We start from the raw sequence: 23,106 nt of genomic DNA, 5'->3' as shown, positions 1-23,106 counted from the left end.
GTTAGTAAAGATTTTGAAATTATGAAACAAAATAAGAAAAAGATTTTTGAAAATCAATTTGAAATTTTCGAAAATATGAAAGAAAAAAATGAAAAAGATTTGATTTTTGAAAAAGATTTGAAAAAGATAGAATTTTTAAATTGAAAATTTTGCTTGACTAAAAAAAAAGATATGATTTTGAAAATCTTTGACTAATTCAATGCAATTTTCGAAAATTAGGAGTAAAATAAGGAAAAGATTTTTTTTATTTTTGAATTTTAATAAGGAAAGAGAAAAACATCAAAAAGACTCAAGACATAAAAATTTTGGATCAAAACAAAGGAAACATGCAAGAACACTTTGAATGCAAAGATGAACACCAAGAACACTTTGAAGATCATGATGAACATCAAGTATGTATTTTTGAAAAAAATTTTAATAAAAGAAAACATGCAAGACACCAAACTTAGAAATTTTTAATATTTAGACACTAAGAATTCAAGAAGGCATATGAAAAACAAGAAAAGACACAAAACAAGAAATTTTAAAGATCAAACAAGAAGACTTACCAAGAACAACTTGAAGATCATGAAGAATGCAATGCATGGATTTTCAAAAATTTTTTTAAGAAAAATAAAAGAATGCAATTGACACCAAACTTAAAAATTGACACTAGACTCAAACAAGAAACATAAAATTTTTGGTTTTTATGATTTTATTAATTTTTTTTTGGTTTTTTCGAAAATTAATTTGGGAAAAACGAAAAAGAAGAAATTTTTTTGTTTTTTTCGAAAATAAGAAATAAAAAGCTTGAAAATAAAATAAAATTACCTAATCTGAGCAACAAGATGAACCGTCAGTTGTCCAAACTCGAACAATCCCCGGCAACGGCGCCAAAAACTTGGTGCGCAGAAATCGTGACGGTTCCATTCCTTGGTAACGGCGCTAAAAACTCAATACGCACGTTCATAATCTAATTCTTTGTCATAACTTCGCACAACTAACCAGCAAGTGCACTGGGTCATCCAAGTAATAAACCTTACGTGAGTAAGGGTCGATCCCACAGAGATTGTCGGCTTGAAGCAAGCTATGGTCACCTTGTAAATCTCAGTCAGGCGGATTCAATTGATTATGGAGATTTAATAATTAAAAGATAAATAAAACATAAATTTAAAGATAGAGATACTTATGTAATTCATTGGTGAGAATTTTAGATAAGCGTATGAAGATGCTTGTTCCTCCTGAACCTCTACTTTCCTATTATCTTCATCCAATCATTCATACTCCTTTCTATGGCAAGTTGTATGTTAGGCGTCACCGTTGTCAATGGCTACATCCTGTCCTCTCAGTGAAAATGGTCCAATGCACTGTCACTGCATGGCTAATCATCTGTTGGTTCTCGATCATACTGGAATAGGATCCATTGATCCTTTTGCGTCTGTCACTACGCCCAGCACTCGCGAGTTTGAAGCTCGTCGCAGCCATCCCTTCCCAGATCCTACTCGGAATATCACAGACAAGGTTTAGACTTTCCGGATCTCAAGAATGGCCGTCCATGGATTCTAACTTATACCACGAAGATTCTGATTAAGGAATCCCAGAGATACTCATTCAATCTAAGGTAGAACGGAAGTGGTTGTCAGGCACGCGTTCATAGGTTGGGAATGATGATGACTGTCATGATCATCATATTCATATTGAAGTGCGAATGAATATCTTATAATTAGAATAGGCTTGAATTGAATAGAAAAATGATAGTACTTTGTATTAATTCATGAGGAACAGCAGAGCTCCACACCTTAATCTATGGTGTGTAGAAACTCTACCGTTGAAAATACATAAGAACAAGGTCCAGGAATGGCTGAATGGTCAGCCCCCTGAACATGATCAAAGGATCAAAAGATAATCCAAAGATGATCCGAAGATGTAAATACAATAGTAAAATGTCCTACTTATACTAAACTAGTTACTAGGGTTTACAGAAATGAGTAAATGATGCAGATATCCACTTCCGGGGCCCACTTGGTGTGTGCTTAGGCTGAGCATTGAGCTTTACACGTGTAGAGGCTTCTCTTGGTATGGAACGCCAGTTTGTAACCTGTTTCTGGCGTTTAACTCCACTTTGCAACCTGTTTCTGGCGTTTAACTCCAGAATGCAACATGGAACTGGCGTTGAACGCCAGTTTGCGTCATCTAAACTCGGGCAAAGTATGGACTATTATATATTGTTGGAAAGCCCTGGATGTCTACTTTCCAACGCAATTAAGATCGCGCCATTTGGAGTTCTTTAGCTCCAGAAAATCCACTTTGAGTGCAGGGAGGTTAGAATCCAACAGCATCTGCAGTCCTTCTTCAGCCTCTTAATCTGATTTTTGCTCAAGTCCGTCAATTTCAACCAGAAAATACCTGAAATCATAAAAAAACACACAAACTCATAGTAAAGTCCAGAAATGTTATTTTTATTTAAAAACTAATGAAAATATACTAAAAAATAACTAAATCATACTAAAAACTATGTAAAAACAATGCCAAAAAGCGTATAAATTATCCGCTCATCAATGCCCCCATCACATGATTGATAGACTAGTATTGATCAGCTACTTCACTCAAGGCATGAACCCCCAGGATAAGACTACACTGGATGGTGCTAGTAATGGGTCTATGAAAAAGTACAGGACCGCAGATGAAGTATGGCAACTGATCAGCGACTTAGCTGAGTCCACTAGGAATCACAGGCCGCGCAGCCACTCAAAAGTTGTTGCAGAGATTTCCTCTAGCATTGAAACTACTGCTCTTACACAGAGTATATGTGAAATGACCAACCTACTGAAACAGATGCAGTTAAATCAACAACAAGCACAACAAGCTCAACCTCCCTCACCATAACAAAGCCAACAGTTGGTTCCACAAAGAGTATGCGGGATATGTGCTTATTATAGTCATTATACTAATGAATGTCCATAGCTCCAACAGGAAGACAACACTGTGGCAGCCACTCATAACTTCTATGACCGCCCGAATCAAGGATACAATCAACAAGGTGGCAACTATAACCAAGGTGGCAACTATAACCATAGATGACAGGATAACTCCAACCAAGGTTGGAGAGATAATTCAAACCATAATTGGAGGGACAACTATAACAGAGGAGGCAGAGATAACAATGGAAACCAGAGGTGGAATAACAATAACAACAACAGACAACAGAATCAGAACCAACCTTATAGAGCACCTCACCTAATACAGTTGGATGAAGACAGCAGGAAAGCAGAGGTTCAGAGGAACGAAAGTATCTCTATACGCTTATCTGAAATTCTCACTAATGAATTACATAAGTATCTCTATCCTAGTTTATGTTTTATTTATCTTTTAATTATTAAAACTCTATATCCATTTGAATCCGCCTGACTGAGATTTACAAGGTGACCATAGCTTGCTTCAAGCCGACAATCTCCGTGGGATCGACCCTTACTCATGTAAGGTTTATTACTTGGACGACCCAGTGCACTTGCTGGTCAGTTGTGCGAAGTTGTGACAAAGAATTAAGACTATGAACGTGCGTATAAAGTTTTCAGCGCCGTTACCAAGGAATGGAACCATCACGATTTCTGTGCACCAACAGTCCCAAGGACCCCAGCACCAACAACAGGTTCCTCAGATCACTTACTCCAATTCCTCATCAAATGACGAGATGCTCCGTTCTCTTGCACAAGGACAACAAGACATGCAGACGCAGCTGAACTCTACTTTAAATGGTCTGACTGCCACTTTACAAGCTCTCGTCTCCCGATTAGATTCATCACCTAATTCCACTAACCAACCCTTAAGCTCCAGTGGAATTCCTTCTCAACCCCTACCTAATCCCAAAGGCGGCATCAATGCCATCACTTTGAGGTCTGGAACCACACTGCAAGAGAGGAACCATGAGGAGCCGAGCCTACCAGAATGCGCCCCAACTGAGGATGTAGTGGAAGTGGAAGATGCTGAAGAGGAAGAGGACGTACAAGACATAGTTGAAGAAGAAGCAGCTCAACCACAGAATGAAGCACCAAAAGAAGCTGAAGCTGTACAGGACGCCATCCCTATCCCATTTCCACACCTTGCAAAGAAATCTAGGAAGCAAATTGAACTTGATCCCAAAATGGTAGAAATATTCAAAAAGGTTGAGGTAACTATTTCCCTTTTTGATGTTATTCAGCAGGTACCTAAATATGCAAAGTTTCTAAAAGATTTATGCATACATAAAGATAAAATTAATGAATTAGAAACTATTCCTTTAGGTAGTTATATATCTGCTTTAATGGGAGGTATACCTGAAAAATGCAGTGACCCAGGTCCATGTATGGTTAACTGTACCATAGGGGTGTAATATTTTCTGATTGCATGTGTGATTTAGGAGCGTGTGTTAGTATAATGCCATTGTCTATATATGATACTTTGAGGCTCCCTCCCTTAAAAAGGTTGGCAGCTCGTTTTGTGTTAACAGATAAAAGCATTATTACAGTAGTTGGAATTGCTGAAGATGTATTAGTGAGCATTAAAGGACTCACATTTCCTATTGACTTTTATATCCTGGAAATGCCCCCTAATGACTCAGGAAGACCATCATCAATCCTGCTTGGAAGACCATTCCTGAAGACTTCAAAGTTCAAGCTGGATGCATTCTCAGAAACTTACTCCTTTGAGATAGATGGAAGAACAATGAGTTTCAGTCTAAATGAAGCTATGAAGCACCCTCCGGAAGATCATTCTATCTTCTAGTGCAACATTATTAATGAAACTATAGTTGAAGGTCACCAAGAAGAAATGGAAAAGAAGCACATGGAGCAAGGTCCAAGTGTGGGGACACCTTCTGAACACAATAAGGACACTTTGCCATTATCACTAGCCCCGAATGATCCAGAGCCTAGCTATGAGCAGAAATTAGAATTAAAGCCCCTTCCTCCACACCTCAAGTATGCTTACCTTGAGGATAATCAGAAATTTCCAGTTATCATTGCAAGGGAACTTACCTCTCAACAAGAAGAGCAACTACTCAGTGTGCTGAGAAAACATAAGAAAGCAATTGGATGGAGCTTAGCGGATATAGTAGGCATCGGTCCCCAAGTTTGTGAGCACAGAACATATTTAGAAGAGGAAGCAAAGCCTATCCGTCAGCCTCAAAGAAGATTGAATCCCACCATCTTAGAAGTTGTCAAGAAGGAAGTGACCAGGCTACTTGAAGAAGATATCATTTACCCCATCTCAGACAGTGAATGGGTCAGTCCAGTACAAGTAGTGCCCAAGAAGTCTGAAGTCACAACAATAAAGAATGAGCATGGAGAGCTCCTGACAACTAGAGTGCAAAATTCATGGAGAGTTTGCATTGACTATAGGCGTCTCAACCAAGCCACTCGCAAGGATCATTATCCCTTGCCATTCATTGATCAAATGCTTGATCACCTGTCAGGTAAATCCCATTATTGTTTTTTAGATGGTTATACAGGATATTTTCAAATTCATATAGCTCCTGAAGATCAGGAGAAGACCACTTTTACATGTCCCTTTGGAACGTATGCTTATAAAAGAATGTCTTTTGGCTTGTGTAATGCACCTGCTACTTTCCAAAGATGTATGATGAGTATCTTTTCAGATCTTATTGAGAACTGTATGAAGGTTTTTATGGATGATTTTAGCATATATGGTGATTCATTTAGCCTTTGCTTGGATAGTTTATCTAGAGTATTAGATAGGTGTGTTAGTACAAATCTTGTGTTAAATTTTGAGAAATGTCACTTTGCGGTAAAACAAGGAATTATACTAGGACATGTTGTGTCTAATACTAGTATTTCAGTAGATCCAGCAAAGGTGGATGTCATTTCTAGTTTACCTTACCCCTCCTCCGTGAGGGAAGTCCGTTCGTTCTTTGGCCATGCAGGTTTTTACAGGAGATTCATTAAGGACTTCAGTAAGGTAGCATTGCCTTTATCCAGATTGCTGCAGAAAGATATTGAGTTCGAATTCAGTAAGGATTGTATGCAGGCATTTGATAAGCTGAAGATCACCCTAACTCAAGCTCTAACTGTGAGAGCACCAGACTGGAGCCAGCCATTTGAAATTATGTGTGATGCATCCAACCATGCAGTAGGAGCGGCGCTGGCTCAGCGTGAAGGTAAGGATCCTTTTGTAATTGCCTATGCATCTAAGACTTTAGATGCTGCTCAATCTAATTACACCACTATCGAAAAAGAGCTTCTTGCTATTATTTTTGCTCTGAATAAATTTCGAGCGTATTTACTTGGTACTAAGGTAGTAGCCCTAAAATATTTATTAGCTAAAAAGGAGTCCAAACCAAGGCTAATACGTTGGATACTGCTGCTGCAAGAATTTGATTTAGAAATTAAGGATAGGAGTGGTAACCGGAATTTAGTGGCAGACCACTTGAGTCGCCTTGAGCACATTAAGGATGACTCCACTCCGATAAATAATACTTTCCTATTTGGCAGCTTACATGCAGTATCTGAAGTAATTTCTTGGTATGCACCTGTAGCTAATTATCTAGTTAGCCACACTTTTCCTCCAAATTTCACTAAGCATCAAAGAGACAAGCTAAAAAGTGAGTCTAAATATTTTATATGGGATGATCCATATTTGTGGAGGTGTGGTGCTGACCAGGTAATTAGACGGTGTGTGCTTCAATCAGAATTCCAGTCCATTTTAGAGGCCTGCCACTCATCTGAGAGTGGAGGACATTTTGGCCCTCAAAGAACAGCTAGAAAAATTCTAGACTGTGGATTCTGGTGGCCTACTCTTTTTAAAGACGCTACTGAATTTTGTAAATCTTGTTTTCCTTGCCAAAGGTTTGGTAATATATCCAAGAGAGATGAGATGCCTCAACAAATTATGCTTTTCTGTGAAATTTTTTATGTTTGGGGCATTGACTTCATGGGTCCATTTCCAAATTCTAATGGTTACTTTTATATACTGTTAGCTGTAGATTATGTTTCGAAATGGGTGGAAGCAATTCCTACCCGTACTAATGATGCTAACACTATTGTTTCCTTTATTAGAAACCATATTATTTGCCGTTTTGGATCACCACGAGCAATCGTGAGAGATCAAGGCACTCACTTTTGTAACAGGAGACTAACAGGATTACCGAAGAGGCATGGGATAATTCATAAAGTAGCAACAGCTTACCATCCCCAAACCAATGGGCAAGTAGAAGTCTCTAACAGAGAGATAAAGCGTATTCTGAAAAAGATAGTAAAACCTCATAGGAAGGACTGGAGTGCCAGGCTACAAGATGCACTCTGGGCATATAGAACAGCATACAAGACACCCATTGGGATGAGCCCCTTTCGCTTAGTATACGGAAAGGCTTGCCACCTTCCAGTAGAGGTGGAACACAAGGCTTTCTGGGCTGTGAGGGAGTGCAACGTGAATCTTGAAAAAGTTGGTGTTAAAAGAAAGCTGCAACTAGCAGAACTGGAGAACCTTCGCCTAGAAGCATATGATAACTCCACAAGATACAAAGAAAAGATGAAGGCTGTCCATGACAAGCACATAAAAAGGAGAGAATTCAGACCAGGAGAGTTAGTTCTTCTTTATAACTCCAGACTGAGGCTTATGCCAGGAAAACTAAGATCAAGATGGGAAGGTCCATACAGAGTAGAAAAGGCAGAGCCATATGGAGTTTTCCACCTGCATCATCCTTCTAGCTCCAAATTCTTAAAGGTCAATGGACATCGCCTGAAGCTTTATCATGGTGAGAAGATGAAGAATAACAAAGAACTAGAGGTTTTCCTCTTGGAAGACCCACCAATAGAAGCAGAATGAGCCTAACGAGTGTCCAACTTAAGGACGTAAAAGCAAAGTGCTAGGTGGGAGACAACCCACCATGGTATGATCATTCAGTTTCAGTCTTTATTTTATTCTACTTTCTTATATTTTCATTTATGATGATAACTCTTCTCATAATCTCAGCATATAGCTGCATATAGTTTACAGTTGCATTTGCATTCTGCATAAAAAAAAAGAAAAAAAAAAAGAAAAACGCACGCGACGCGTAAGCGTCGCTGACGCATCCGCCTCATAAGGGCATTAAGAAGAAAAGAGAATTGAATGGAAAGTCACGCGAAAGCGTGGCTGGAGGCGTGCCTTAAACACAAACATGCCCACGCGACCGCTTCGCTGATGCGGCCGCGTCATTTTGGAAAATAGCCTCCCACGTGTCCGCATCACCCACGCGAACGCGTGCCCCTAAAAATCGACGTAAAAAAGGTGTATGGTAGCAAGTTATGATGGAGCTGGGCTGGAATGATGCTGGAAGCACCAGCCCTATCACGCGACCGCGTGACCCACGCGTCCGCGTCGTTTTTCAAAATATGGCCATTCACGCGATCGCGTCACTCACGCGAACGCGTCACCCTAAACTTTGGCAAAATGAATTTGAGACAGAGAGTCGCGCGAACGCGAGGCTGCTCTCGCGCCACTCGCACAAATCAAGTCACGCGACCGCGTGCCACACGCGTCCGCGTCACTTGAAAAACATCGCCCACCACACGATCGCGTGACTCACGCATCCACGTCACTCGCGGCGCATAGCTTATCCAGATTAGCCAAAATATCTTATCTTTTCTTCCCCAAATCCTAATTTTTCTTTTCCCTTGTTATTTCTTTCTTCCCCCTTCTTCCTTCTCTATTCTTTCTCACTTTTTACCTTCTCCTCCCTTATTTTTCACATCTATTATCAAGGTTCTTTTCTTTCTTTCTTTACTTTTTACTTTTCCTTTATTACTTTTCTTTATGTTTATGTTTTTTTCTTCTTTTTCTTTTCACTTTCATTATCTATATTTTCTTTTTTTTTCTTTTTATTCCTTTAATTGGTGTTAGATATTTAATTAGGTGATTATTTTCTTTTATATTTTGCTTGTGAGTTATTGTGGAATTGTTTGACAATTAATATCACTTCATAAAAGGTTGTTTGCATGTTCAATTTAATACTTTCAATAACATATTTACCATGCATACTATGTGTTTGTGAAAAAGCCCGTATGGCATTGTGCATTATTTTAAATTATTCTATTCTGCTACTTTAATGCCTGTTTTTCACAAAATCTCTTTTATATTTTATTAATTAAATATAATTGTCAATACAAACAGATTGTTAGTTTGAAAGGGTTGGTAATCTAACTTGGACATTGAATGCTTAATCTATGCTACTCATGCCTTTGCCGGCATGCCAATAAACATCTTGCATTTAATTGCCATCACATGCACTTGCTATATTACCTTTGATGAACTTTTCACATGTAGTCTAGACCATGTGTTAACGACATCCTTCTTTACCGTGCATTGATTATCACCCATAATATTCGCTCCCTTGCAAGAAACCGTAGCTTTACATATTACTTTCTCTTTTTCCTTTTTCAGGATGGCCACCAAGAAAGGCAAGGAGAAAGCTACTCCTAAACCACCAGCAATGAGAGGAACAAAAAGAACATTAATGGCTGAACCATCTTCGACAGCGGTGAAACCCTCAACAAAATGAACCAAGAGGATTATCAAGGTCGATGAAAAAGAGAAAGCCTTTCCAGCTAAGGACGCTGCGCGGTTCACTAACCGCTACTGTGAGCAGATGTTTTCCATCCTGGCAGAGAGGAATTATAACAATGAGTACCTTTTTATCCTTCCGACCAACATTGCTGAAATTGTTGAGCCCCGCATTGAGCAAAGACAATGGGAATTCTTATGGAGATAGCCACGGCAGGTTAATCTATCATGGGTAGTTAAATTCTACTCGAATTTTCACATGCCAACCATGCAGTCTGTCTATGTCCGTCAGAAGCAAGTCCCTATAACAGAAGAAGCCATTCTACGAGCTTTAGATCTTTTCCCTGCACCAGAAGGATTGGACGCATTCCAAGAAGCCTCACTCAAGCACCAGACATACCAATTTGACTGGGACATTGTTCTCAGAGTTATCGCACAACCTGGCAGCATATGGATCTACGGATACCATCGTTTCCGACCTAAGGGCATATTGACTTTAGCACTCACCTTGGAAGCACGAGTATGGGCACAGATCATGTCCCATTACGTCTTTCCAAGCACTCACGAGTCCTCCTTCACTGTAGACATGGCTGTTCTACTCTGGTGTATCCTTACAGACCAGCACCTCAATTTACCAAGACACATTCGGCATGCTATGGGACACGTACAAATTGCGGGCAACTTGCCTTTCCCCGCCTTGGTTTCAGATCTAGTCTCAGCAGCCGGAGTATCCTACAGAACTAGGGACACCAAGGCCATGATTCCACGAGATGATCGATACGTCCCTAACGGGAAGTATATCAGACCTCCAGCAGCCACTATCAACCGGAGCACAGAACCAGCAGAAGATATCCCTTCTTCTTCCACATCACAAGTACCTTCAACAAATCAACTGCTCCATCAGATACTTGAAAGGCTAGACCAGCTTGACTGGAAATGAAAGCAAAGAGAGCGCCGTAACAAGCGCAGATTTACATACCTCAAGGAGCTACTTGTTGGTAACTACCCACCTAAAGAAGACCCAGACACCCCGGACTCTACTTCATTTACCAGCACAGGGAGCCATGACGGTCCCAACGGTGGAGATGCTGCTACCAGCCCCCCTTTGTTCCTGACAGATGACACTGAGGACGGTGCAAAGCCTTAAGTGTGGAGAGGTCGGTCAGTACCTGACTTCTGGAGGTAATTTCTTTTCCTTAAAACACCAATAAAATAGGATAGATTGCATAGAAATAGGTTATTTACATGCATGTTCTACTTGATTGAAAAATAATAAGTTTCTTTTTAAGACCCTATTTTTGAAAAAAAAATTCACTAATTTAAATCAAACTTTTGTGTTAAATTTGTTTGAAGTTGTAATTGGAACATAGTTTAAAAAGCTAAGAACACACAACCCGTAAGATTTTGAGCCTAATAACATAGTTACATTATTTAACCATAAATATTATTCTTGTGTGTTTACATCTCTATGATTGTAATCTTTATTTTGTTCCATCCTATATTTCCAATGTTTAATGTGTTATATGCATGCATATGATTGAGGCCATTACTTGTTTAGCTCACTTATCCCAAATAAGCCTACCCTTTCAATCACCTTTGTTAGCCACTTTGAGCCTTTTAAATCCCATTTGTTCTATATTTTACCATATTACTAGCCTTAAGCGAAAAAATAATTAAATATCCCAATTGAATCTTTGGTTAGCTTAAGATAGAAAGTGTGTATCAATTGAGTGTGGGAATTTGTGGGAACATTGGTTAATAAGGGAATGTGTCATGATAAAATAATGGGAATTTGGGTACCTACTCATGTGAAACTAGAGAAATTAAAAATCTATGTGCATTGATAATGTTATGTTTATGTTTATGCTGAAAAAAATCCAAAAATAATAGTAATAATTAAGTAATTAAATAAGGGGACAAAATTACCCCAATGCTAAGTTAATAGAAAGCATGATTAGAGAAGAGTAGAGTGATTATCCTATACACTAGAGTGACTAGAGTGCACATACACTACCAGTGAGGGTTCAATGCTTAATTCTATGTTCCCTGCTTTCATGAGCTGTCTTCTTACAATTTTACCTATTTTAACTATATAATTTGAATTAGTAGAAATTTAATTTATGTTTATCTTGAAGAATTTATTTACTTTTAACCAAGTAGACAAGAATCATATAGTTGCAGTCATATATATATATATAGGTTGCATTGCATTGCATGAGTCTTACATTTCCCAACTCATTTATTTTATCTGCTTAAGCTAAGCATGAGGACATGCTAATGTTTAAGTGTTGGGAGGTTGATAAACCATTATTTTATGATTTATATTGTGTTTAATTGAGTGGTTTTATCAAATCTTTACCTACTTATTCATATGAATTGCATGATTTTATAATTCCTTCCTAGTATTGTTTATGGTTGAAAACTTGCCTCCCAGAAACCTTTAATTAGAACATTTTAATTCTCCTATATCCCATTCGATGTCGTGACCTGTGTGTTAAGTGTTTCAGGCCTCATAGGGCGGGAATGGCTTAGAGAATAGGGAGGAAGCTTGCAAAATGGAAGGAACACAAGAAACTAAGGAGATAACCAGCGAACACTGACGCGAGCGCGTGCCCCACGCGAACGCACAGAATGAAGAAAATCGCAGCGACGCGAATGCATCTCTGACACGTACACGTGGATTGGAGTCTGCACGAATGACGCGAACGCGTGGACGACACGAACGCGTGACAAGGAAAATCGCTTAATGAGCGAACGCGTGGACGACGCGTACGCGTGACCTGCGCAATCTGCAAAAATAACAGAATATGCTGGGGGCGATTTCGGACCACATTTTAACCCAGTTTTCAGTCCAGAAACACAGATTAAAGTGAGGGAACGTGAAGAGACTCAACACGCTTCGACACACACCCATAGGCATCCACACACATTGAGATACATTGATATTAGGATTACTTTTAGTTTTAGATCTGAATATAGATTCGCTTTACATTGATAGTTTATGCTTTGTATTTTGGATGTTGAAGAATCATCACCTCCGTCGAAGTTACTACTTTAGTTTGTTTCCTTATTCCTTTACACTTTTCAGTTGATCATTGACCCTATTCAAATAAGTATGTTGCATTTTGGATTTATTAATACATAGAATTGCTTTTACTTTTAATTAATTTTAAATCTCTATTTTATTTTATTTTATTCAATGATGTCTTCTTATATTTTTATGAATATTAATTCCATGTCAATGGGGTAGATTTTCTACTTGACATGGGGGTTGATTAAGAGGAGACACTTGAGTTGGAATGCTCAAGTGCTTAGTTAAATCGGACATTGTTGGTTAATTCTGTATCTACTAACGCTAGACCTTCCCAAAGAAAAGGACTAGAATTTGCGAATAAGAGTCAGTTCAATCACGTTTATTTAATAAGGGTTAACTAAGTGAAAATAACAACCTCTTTATATTACACTTGAGAATATTCCAACAAGGATAGAACTTCCAATTAATCAATTCCCCAGTCAAGGCTTCTATATTAATAATAATTCTTAGTTTTATTGCTTTAATTTACAATTATTTTAATTATTCATTATCGAACCCAAACCTTTTGAAAAATTTCTGATTAATAAATTAGCACTCTTTCCTGTAACTCATTGGGAGACGACCTGGGACTCATACTCCCAGTATTTTTAATTCTAATTTTGTGACAACCCTTTTTAAATTGAGAAGGCGGGTCTTAGCTGGTTGAGAACTGTACTTGCAACGTATTTCGTTTATTAATTTCTTAACTGGTCAATTTCCACCACCATCAGTTATCAATAGTTTAGAATTTTCCCTAAGTTAGATGACCTGTTTAAGGACTTTATTAAATTATTTTATAAGTTTGAATCTATGCTTGATGTGAAGTTCTAAGATTGCCTTCGACATCCTGGAACCTTATATCTTACATTACTGGATACTGTTACCATACTAAGAACCTCCGGTTCTCATTCCATATGTTGTTGTTTTTCATATGCAGGTCGTAACCCACCTCGGTGAGTTACGAGATGGTGATGGAGCGGAGGATCTTTCATCACCTTTTGTATTTTGGATTACTTTGTTATAGATATACTCTCACTTTTGTATCTTTGTTGCCTTAAAGTCTTGACTTGGGAGATAAGTTGTATATGCTGTTTTAACTCAAAAAGTCTATATTATCTGTATGTAAGTCGGCCTAAACTCTGCGGACTACGGCTAGAGCTCTTTTGACTATCATACTTATATATCTATCTTGATTACTATTGTATTATGTTGTATCTTGTGCCTTTATACTTACCGTTATCAAGTGAACGCTTTGCGCCTTTTTGTTTTTGTTTTGAGCTGTAATTCTTTATCGTGCTTCTAGTATTATTATTATTTCTTCCTATATATATTATAGTATGAGCTTTAGAACTATCTTGACACTTTATTATCTTTTGCTTTACGGCATGAGGTAAGGCTTAGGGTAATAGGTTATTACATTAGTTACCCATAGAAAAGGAAAGAAAACAATAAAAAGAGATTATGGAGGAGCTGGATGTCTTCCCTGTGAACTAGGTTTACTTATTTATATCCCAATTCAAGAATTTAAATTCAAACTAAACTAATCTTATCTTTTGGAGAGGAAGACAAGATAACTATTCTAATATTATCTTTCAGATAAAAAGATAAGCTAACTAATTACTGACTTGTAAATTCAAAATTCAAAACAATGATTCAAATCCAATCTAACAATCGAATCTCTTATTTTTCTAGAAAGAATTAATAACTAATCTTAGCTTTTAGAGTTTTCAATATTTTGGATGTGATTATGGCCTCTAATGATGTGGATCATTAAATTTGGGCCTTAATTATGCTTTTTGAGGGTTGTTGTTATGTTTAATCCGAGCTTGTACTAGAAACAATTGGACAAAAATTCCAAAATTCACCTTCCCAGGAGAGAGGGCATGCCAAGTGTGGAGCATAGGCCGTCAAGCATGGATGAAGCATGCATGGGAGTTCGCCGGGCGTGGAAGGAGGCCGCCGAGCATGGAGCTCCATCCGCCAAGCATGCGTGTTGTCCATTAGGCGCTTCATTTCCACTTCTTAGGGCACGCTTCTATTCCTTGGACCACGCTTTTGCTGCTTTTATATTTTTCTTTGAAAAAGCCTTTATTCTTACTAGTTTTTTAGCCCAAAACTTCTGAAAACATAAAAATACTATCCCAACTCTAAATATTTTATTATTTATTAAATTCTTTTAGAAAACATAAGAAATTTGATTAAATCCGAAGAAAATAAATAAAAAAAATTTGAAAATCGCTTAAGATGACATGTCATCAGACCTCCCCTACCAAATAAGATAACTCGACAACACTATAAAAGGGGAGTCCCATCACTCCCCTAGGTATGATCAATTTAACCTTACACATGTAAACTCTACCTCGTTAACTCTTTGACTTGAGCGTCGGAGTGTCTTTGTAGGTACCACCCGTTGCCGCTCCTTAAGTCCGATCACACTACCATTGAGACCGACGAATTTTCGATTCATCAACCCGTGCAATTGACTCCTTGTATATATATATCCAACTGTACCAAACTTTATTGGTGCTTGTTCTAAGAGGTAATGTTTGTTTTCAAGATACTGCAAACTGAAATTAAGGACTGGAATTTAGTATTGTATTTGGTGGTTAGAGATTGGAATTAAAATTTTAGTTTTGGACACAAAATTTCAGTTCTTTCAAACAAAGACTAAAATTTTAATAATATTTTTTTTTTTAAAACTAAAGATATTTTAGCAAGTATTCTTATTTCATATCCATATTTATCTTGAACTAAATAGAATACTAAGACATAACTCAATCTTATATATTGTATATCAAATATAATACAAAGACTTAATTTAGTCTTAATTTATTAATTTTTATCTTTTAATCTTTATCTCTCAACTTCAATCTCTCTTTTAATAAAGTTAGAGTGTACATATACGCGGAGAAAATAAATAATATCTTGTGGGTCTCACTTTTTTTGTTTTTCTTTTTTTATTCATGTGAGTAAATGTGCCTCCGTATGCTAGTAGGCGCAGAGCTAGATTAATTATTTAGGGGGTTAGGTTTAATGATTTACTTAAAATATTTTCTATTTCTATTTCTAATAATAAATTTTAAATAAAAGCTAAATATATAATTTCAATCAAATATTTTACAAAGATATATTAAAGCTAAAAGCATATTTGAATTGGTGTTGATTGAAGGTTCTTTAGCAAAAGAAAAACATGCAAAATAATATATGGCATCACCTTTTATAGAATATTCTAACTAAGATGGAAAAAATTTAAACCATGAAACTTGAAAGCGACCATGATTTTTATCACTAGAAAATGGATAGTTATCAAGAATTGGTTGATTTAGCCCAACTTTAATATAAGCCCGAAGAATTTTATCTCTTTGATTTGGAGAAAACTTTTAAATCATTGGTTGATTCCAAGGTCTTTTTCCAAATGAAAAACATCCAATTGATTAGGAAGAAGTCATGGACACTTTGAGATATTTAACAGAGAACTTGAAGTAATGAAATTTGATGGCTCCTCAAGTGTTGGAGTAGTAATAGTAGAAGTATCTTTATTTCTTTGATCTCTTCTTATAAAAAATATATCAATGGTTTTAAACGTATCCATAATTTAAGTGGCTAAATAAATTTCTATAATTAAAAATAAATTTAATTATTTTGTTGGTCTCTATAATTTTACTAAATTTTCAATTAGATCCTTATACTTTTTTTTCTTTCAATTGGGTCTTTACACTTCTTTTAATTTTATAGTTAGGTCCTTCCTAGTATAAAAAATATTAGAGTTAACTGAATATTTCTTTGCAAATTAGTTAGGTCCTTCCTAGTATAAAACATATTAGATGTTTGACCGCATGTATTTTGAAAGACATATTCTATTAATTTTAACGTTTTTGAAATGAAAAGGACCTAATTACAAAAATAAAAGCGATGTAGAGATCCAATTTAAAAAAAAAAGTATAGGGACCTAATAATTAAAAATTTAGTAAAACTATAAGGACCAATAGAATAATTAAACCTTAAAAATATACTTAGCAAAAAGTGAAAATTACAATTTATAATCTTTATGAAATATAAAAATTATATTTCAATTCAAAATAAGATATTTAAAATTTAGAACAATAATACTAACATTGTAGCATCAATAGTACAAAATTATAATTAACTAGTTAAATAACGTAATAAAAAAAATAACGTATAAGTATATCAAACATAATGAATAATAATAAATTAAGTAAATAACTACATATATAAAAAATATAAAAAAAATAATCAAGCAAGACTAAATGAAAAATAAAATTAATTTATTTAAATTAAAAAAAATTTAAAATATATTTTATCTATTTTATTATTTTTCCATATAAAATGTATGACTATGTGTCTTGATTGCTGGTTTAATTGTTCTCTTCACGTAGAAAGAAGAGTAGAAAAGGAAACTTTTTTGTAAAAGCAAAGTAAGGGACCACTTGTTTAATTAGAAATTTTTTTAATTTGCAGAAAAAAAAAGAAACAAGAATCAATGGTTCAAAGAATAAAAGATAAAAAAAAAATAAAGAGACAAAGAAGAATATAAAACGTTACAGGGTGTATGGTGTTGCAAAAGTGAAAATATGTGCATTCGAAAGAGAATAGAGTTTATGTTTTATTTTTTAAATAAATTGGACTATAATATTTTCTTAACATAATACAAGAACATTTGAACCTTTTTTTATAGGTTTATACTAAATTATTAATGAATTGTATTTATAATTTGAAAAGGAGACTAATTTTTTTTTAAAAAGGAGCTGTGTAATATAATTTAAAGGGACTATCTCTATAAATTCATTTTTTGTTAACAAAAATTATAATTTTGGAGGACACTCGCCTCCCTCACCCTCCCCTGGCAGTGCTATTTAATATTGAATATGGACGTGAGTATGATCCAACTTTATTTACATTTGCAATACATGTGAAATTGTGAATTGAATCTTGCATGTTTTACAGTACGAACCAATCAAACATCAAGTTGTAAAATATTAATGATTTAATATACATATGCCTTTCCTTTAAGTTTTCTTGTTGAAAAACTAATTTCACATGAACAAATTAAATGTACAATATAATTCACTATTACATCAAAATCCAACAATTGTATTAGATGCATTAGAGGATAAAGGGGAAGAACAAGAAAAAAAAGCTTAGGTTAAGCTAAGCTAAGTGCGTATAATTTCGTCTAGTAGATCATCAAAAATCAAGTCATCAAGCTCAAGGGCCACACATTCAGAATCAAATTGGAGATTCATCCACCCATCATCTTTTGCAAGATCTCTACTCACATAGTAATCCAATGATGGGTAAGGCTCAGATGTTGATCTAAGGTTCCAGCTAATAAGTGCCCATACTTTTCTTAGAACATTTTCTCCTACTGGCAATGGATGAACATGGGAGAGTGAAGATAATGATCTAGGGTAATAGCAATATGATCTTCCAAAAATCTCCAACAACCCCTCATTGACTATATCAAACAAAAGTAAATGGTTACATTGTCCACCCTTATCAATATTACCAGAACAATCAGGATCAAGAAGCAAGCAGCCTTCTAATTCTTCATACACTGAAGGATTTACTGGCTGATTCTCTGAATACCACATTTCAAGAGATTCAGAGCCAGTGAAACCAGAGAGCTCCAACACCTTTCTCACGTAATTGAATGCAGCTTCATGGCCTGGATCAACTTCAACACATGGAATTTTGTAATTGAAGCGCTTACTTAGAGTTTGGAACTTTTGAGTGTAATCTCCTCTCCCAACTACTTCTTGCTGATCTGATTCGGTATCATAAAATAGCTCACCTGTGTTATATAGCAATCCATCAGTAGGCCATAGTTGAAATTTTGAAGAAGTTGCAAGGTAAGAAAATATTATATTTTGGTTAATCGAATTAACAAATAGAAGATTCATTTAAATAATAGCAATGCTACACCACCAACAAAATTTATCATCAGTAAAGAAATAAGAATGTTGGCCCAAAGTGTCGACTTATATTGATAAAAAATTCTAAATCCTAAATTTTATAATAGTAAATAATAAAATGTTGGCCCAAAGTGTTAGGTTATATTGATAAAAAATGTTAGTCTTCCAATATTTTTTTTAATAAATTCAATTTGAAAGTTATCCTCTAAAATTTAGAATAGATTATGTGTACGCAAAAAATCAACTAACAAATCAGTCACCTGTCAAAATACAAAATAGACGTTCAAAATAAATTAAGGGACATATGTACTTAAGCACAAATAAATAATGCTTGATTTGATGACTGACTTTTTTTATTCATATAGCATTTTTGAAAAACTAAATATACGCATGACAGAGTGGAAATCAGAAAACGAAGAACTGTTAACAAAAGTGATCTTCAAGATGGAGAAATGTATACCCAAAATTTCACTTTAAGACCTCTTATTATAAGACTCATTTAACTATCATCCTTACACAAACTTTTATAGTTTGAATATGAAAACCATGATACCCTTCCTATCTTTGATTTCAAGTATATTTATTCATGCATGTAGATATAAATTTACAAGCATGTAAGTATTTTAGTGGTATATTGCAATGGAAAGGAATAAGAAGAAAATATATACCATCCAATATGTTTAACTTATCAAGATCAAATGTGTCTTCCATGAAGTTGGTGTCACAAGAGAAGACCGAGTTTGCTTCTCCAGGCATATGAGGAAATTCTACTCCATGTCCAGTAACTAGTTCAGAGCAAGAAGCATCATCACTATCACTCAAGTTTCCTGAAGCATCAACATCTTGTTCTGATGTTGATTCACTCCTTACAAGAGTTTTCTTCGGTTCAAGAGCATTCAAGATGCTTTCTTGAATTGCATCGTCATCTAGAGCTCGTAGCAAAACTTCACCGTCTGAATCACAAACATTGTTCAAACTTCTTAAAATGCTTTCGCCATCACGCTGCCTAAAAGAATTTTGGGCAGAGAGAAACAGAGAAGAATCATCACTTTGGTTGAGGTAGGGTGTAATGTTAGGTAATGAATGGAACCTTTGAAAGGTTTTTGGGGTCGTTAACACCGAACTCTTCTCTTCTGCCTTCAACTTTATTGTCTCAGCCGCCTTAGGACAATTGGCTTCAGCATTGAAACAAGTCTCATACAGCTGAGAATATCTGCCAGCTGATTCTTTTAGAGATTCAGTTCTCATGGTAGATTGAGGACGTTTGTTAAAGGAAAAAGAAGAGAGACGATTGCTATAACTCTTTGTCATAGATTCTTTCCCTTCTATATCAATTGTGGCGTCTTTCAATGGATCATGTGTGTACTTTTTTGAAATTTTTGAAGGTTTGTTTCCTTGAGGGATTTTGTCCACTATAGCATCCATTGCAATGCGATGCTTCTCTTTCTTGCGCTCTTCAATTATTTGCATTATCTTGTTTTTGAGATCCAGGAAATTTCTTTTAATTCTCACATTGCTAGCAACCTCCGGTGAACGTTGTGGAGAATTTTCTATTTTGTGCTGTCTAGGCTTATTAGAATCCTTACTTCCTGATGAAGAATCCGGCAGAGGAAACGAAACAGAGTTTGATCGTTTCGATTTGCTTCTGAGATCTTGTTTATTATGAACCGGAGATGGAATTGAAGGAGAACCTTCAGGTTCCTGTATATATTTTAACACAGAATCCTTGTTTTTGCTCATCAAATCCAAAGCATCAAGAAAATCCTTGAAAAGATGGGGTGAAGCATCAGCTGTAAGAATCTTTGCATTCATCGACTTAAGCTTTTCGTTTCGAACACCTTGATTAGGAGAACTGGAATCTATGTCATGCCTCTTATGCTTATGAATCTTACTCATTTCCAAAGTGTCAGCAGAAAACACAGTACCACAGTCTAAACATTTTTCATTACTTGTTACATCACCATTAGCCTTAGGGTTCTTAGATGTCAGCAACTCCTCATTGAGTGGATCAACGTCCATGTGATGCATTGAATCGGCACGAGTTAGTTGTGACTTTGATGGACATGTTGAGCTTCGCTTGTGTTGACCCTTCTTTCTGTATATATCTTCTTGAACGAGCGCTTTTAACCGAGATTTGATAGAATGTTTGCTTCGTGGAGAGGACTTTAACTTTTGTTGTTCAACCTAGGAAAGTTTCAATGAGATACTACTTTCAGTGTGTCCTTTATAAGAAAAGTAAATGTTCTAAATTGCTCGATGAAATTCAAAGTGAATATAAGATCAACACAACAGATATCATTATTTTTGAAAAAGAAAGTATAGTAGCCCGTAACCAAAGGTATTGCTCGTTACATACATTGGATGGTCTTGTACTTGACCCATGATGTTCAGGCATTTCATGTGAAGTCACTGGAATTTCATCTCCTGAAAGTGAAAGAAATTGTTGCAACATCTATGAGGCTAAAACATAATTTGAGAGAAAAACTATGTCACTCAAATATTTTTGCATTGTGATAGCTAATTACACATACATAAACACAAGCATTCCGTGTTAACACACGATCTGGAAAAGGGCCACACCCAATTTGTATTTCCACTTAAATCCGTGACCTTAAATTTACTCAGACAACTCAACCGTTATTCTAAGACTTCCTTTCATAAACATAGATTTTTATGGAAAAGGACCACATTCAGAGAGTATAATTAATCAATGACTATTTTTATGGTTTGGACCCGTGACTTTAAAATCACATAGGGACAACTCAACCGTTGCCCTCAAACTCCCCTTGATAAACATATGTTTAAATATAGAGGCAAAAATAGATTAAAGAAAAGAAATCCAATGCAAGAAAGCTGAAAGAAAGAATACAAGGTGTACATACTAGCTTCATGTCTTCCATCATCATGCTTTTTGTGTGAATGCTTTCTTTTCACATGGCGCCAATGATGATACTTCATCACATGAAAAATTCCCCAAACTCTTCCTGGATGATTTTGTTGATGACTAGAACTTGCACTTGACAATTCAGATTCTTTCTCCCCAATATGCTTTCCCATGGCTATAAAAGATCCCTTCTTAACATTAAGAGTATTTTACATGGTCAAGTAACACCATTCCTTTAATAACATTGAGAACCCTGAAACATATATCACCAAACATATATGAATCGATGTGAAACAGAAGTAGTTCTGAAGGTCCTTATGAACGAAATTCAACTTTTATGGGATTACAATCTTCATGCATGCTTTGTATCAAACTTTATATCAATGGCACTACCATTTGCTCCGAGAAGTATAAGAAAAACACATATATTATTCAAAAGACATTGAAGTTTTCCAAGATTGTCAACTTGATTAAGAATATATCATGGTTATGTTTCATCATATTAATAAAGGCAAATCTTTAAGTTTCAAGAGAAACAAAAACTATAAATGAAAGGTTAAAAGAAAATTATTATAGAAATTTAGGTTGAATTAACTAGAACACAATCAATCGGCATTTACAAAAATTAAAGTTCAACGTGCAGGGCATAAAACAAAATAATAATAATAATAAAGATGAAATCTTGTGCAGGATATACCTCCGATCCATAATCTGCCATGTATCAGAGGATACAAGAAAAATGTTGAACTCGATCGATAGATTAGAGAATTATCAGATGTTCAATAAAGTTATTTTAGAACCTTGTTACAAAGCGTCATCGTCAACATCTACTCACCTTTAATGTTTCTATGCCATTAAAACTTGTTTTTATCTTTGTTCTGTTGGTAATTTTGATATCTACATTTACCACCAAAAGGCAACCTTACCTCGGGTATCCATAGCCAAAACCGATAATCTTGGCCTTGCACTCGGATGGGCAAGTATTGAGCGCGAGAAAGGAATTGACATAAAAAGTGTATTTTCTTGTTGAGAGATTCTTAGACACATGTTTAATACGTCACCCTTATTCCTTAATATCACCCATAATAAAAATGAATAAAAATAAGGACTTTGCTAGGTAGACAATAATTTTTGTAAATAATGTGAACAATGGGTTTTAAAATTAGTTCAATTAAAAATACACTATACTCCTAAATTATCCACCTAAATCTTAATATTAGAATGACCATCTGCACACCTAGTGAATTGAACATCCAATATATCCATTATTCACATTATTCAGTATTTTCATTGTTTACCTATACTTTTTCTAAAAATAAATTCTAAGCCAATACATTTTTATTTATTTTAGCTATCAATTTAAGCCAAAACTTTATTTTTATATTATTAAAATTTAGAACTCAGTGTTTAATATTTAGAATTGGCCAAGTATTTACTAAAAATATAAATTTTATTAGTCATATAGTATTACTCAATAATAATATATTCTAAGCTTTTTATTTAAACTAATAAAAAAATTATTTAATATTTCTAATAATACATGAAGGGGGAGAAGATGCACATGTACACACCAGGTATCATTTTGCAATGTAATCCCTGTAATTTACACTATGCACCGATTTAATTTCTAAGGTTTTAATTGTATTATTATCGTCCTCAAAATTAATCTCCGAATACTATAATAGTCCCTCTATAGAAGTTCT

The 23,106-nt window shown here is 35.4% G+C and overlaps 1 protein-coding gene across 2 annotated transcripts; it reads right to left on the bottom strand.

Moving 5' to 3' along the window:
• Positions 1-17,519: 17,519 nt before the first annotated feature.
• LOC112727510 (uncharacterized) lies at positions 17,520-22,450 on the bottom strand. Of its 2 annotated transcripts, none has more exons than XM_025777278.3 (5): positions 22,101-22,450; positions 21,402-21,656; positions 20,876-20,943; positions 19,188-20,703; positions 17,520-18,398 (listed from the first exon to the last, which is right to left on the bottom strand). In XM_025777278.3, exons 2-5 carry the CDS (start codon positions 21,574-21,576, stop codon positions 17,761-17,763), a joined length of 2,397 nt encoding a protein of 798 aa, XP_025633063.1. In that variant the 5' UTR covers positions 21,577-21,656; positions 22,101-22,450; the 3' UTR covers positions 17,520-17,760. The 2 variants fall into 2 exon arrangements, with proteins under 2 accessions (XP_025633063.1, XP_025633064.1); XM_025777279.3 differs by having other exon boundaries at positions 22,330-22,443.
• Positions 22,451-23,106: the final 656 nt, after the last annotated feature.

This window comes from Arachis hypogaea, chromosome 12 (assembly GCF_003086295.3).
Source record: "Arachis hypogaea cultivar Tifrunner chromosome 12, arahy.Tifrunner.gnm2.J5K5, whole genome shotgun sequence".
Classification (NCBI taxonomy): domain Eukaryota; kingdom Viridiplantae; phylum Streptophyta; class Magnoliopsida; order Fabales; family Fabaceae; genus Arachis; species Arachis hypogaea.
Note: the sequence above shows the minus strand (reverse complement) of the source record. Positions and strands in the feature narration are given on the sequence as shown.

Excerpts from the sequence above, each read along its gene's own strand:
- LOC112727510 (XM_025777278.3), bottom strand. The coding sequence starts at position 21,576 with ATGGGAAAGCATATTGGGGAGAAAGAATCTGAATTGTCAAGTGCAAGT. Across the intron at positions 20,944-21,401 it reads TGATGGAAGACATGAAGCTA|GAGATGAAATTCCAGTGACT; the intron begins GTATGTACACCT and ends TTTCACTTTCAG. Across the intron at positions 18,399-19,187 it reads TAAGTTAAACATATTGGATG|GTGAGCTATTTTATGATACC; the intron begins GTATATATTTTC and ends TATATAACACAG.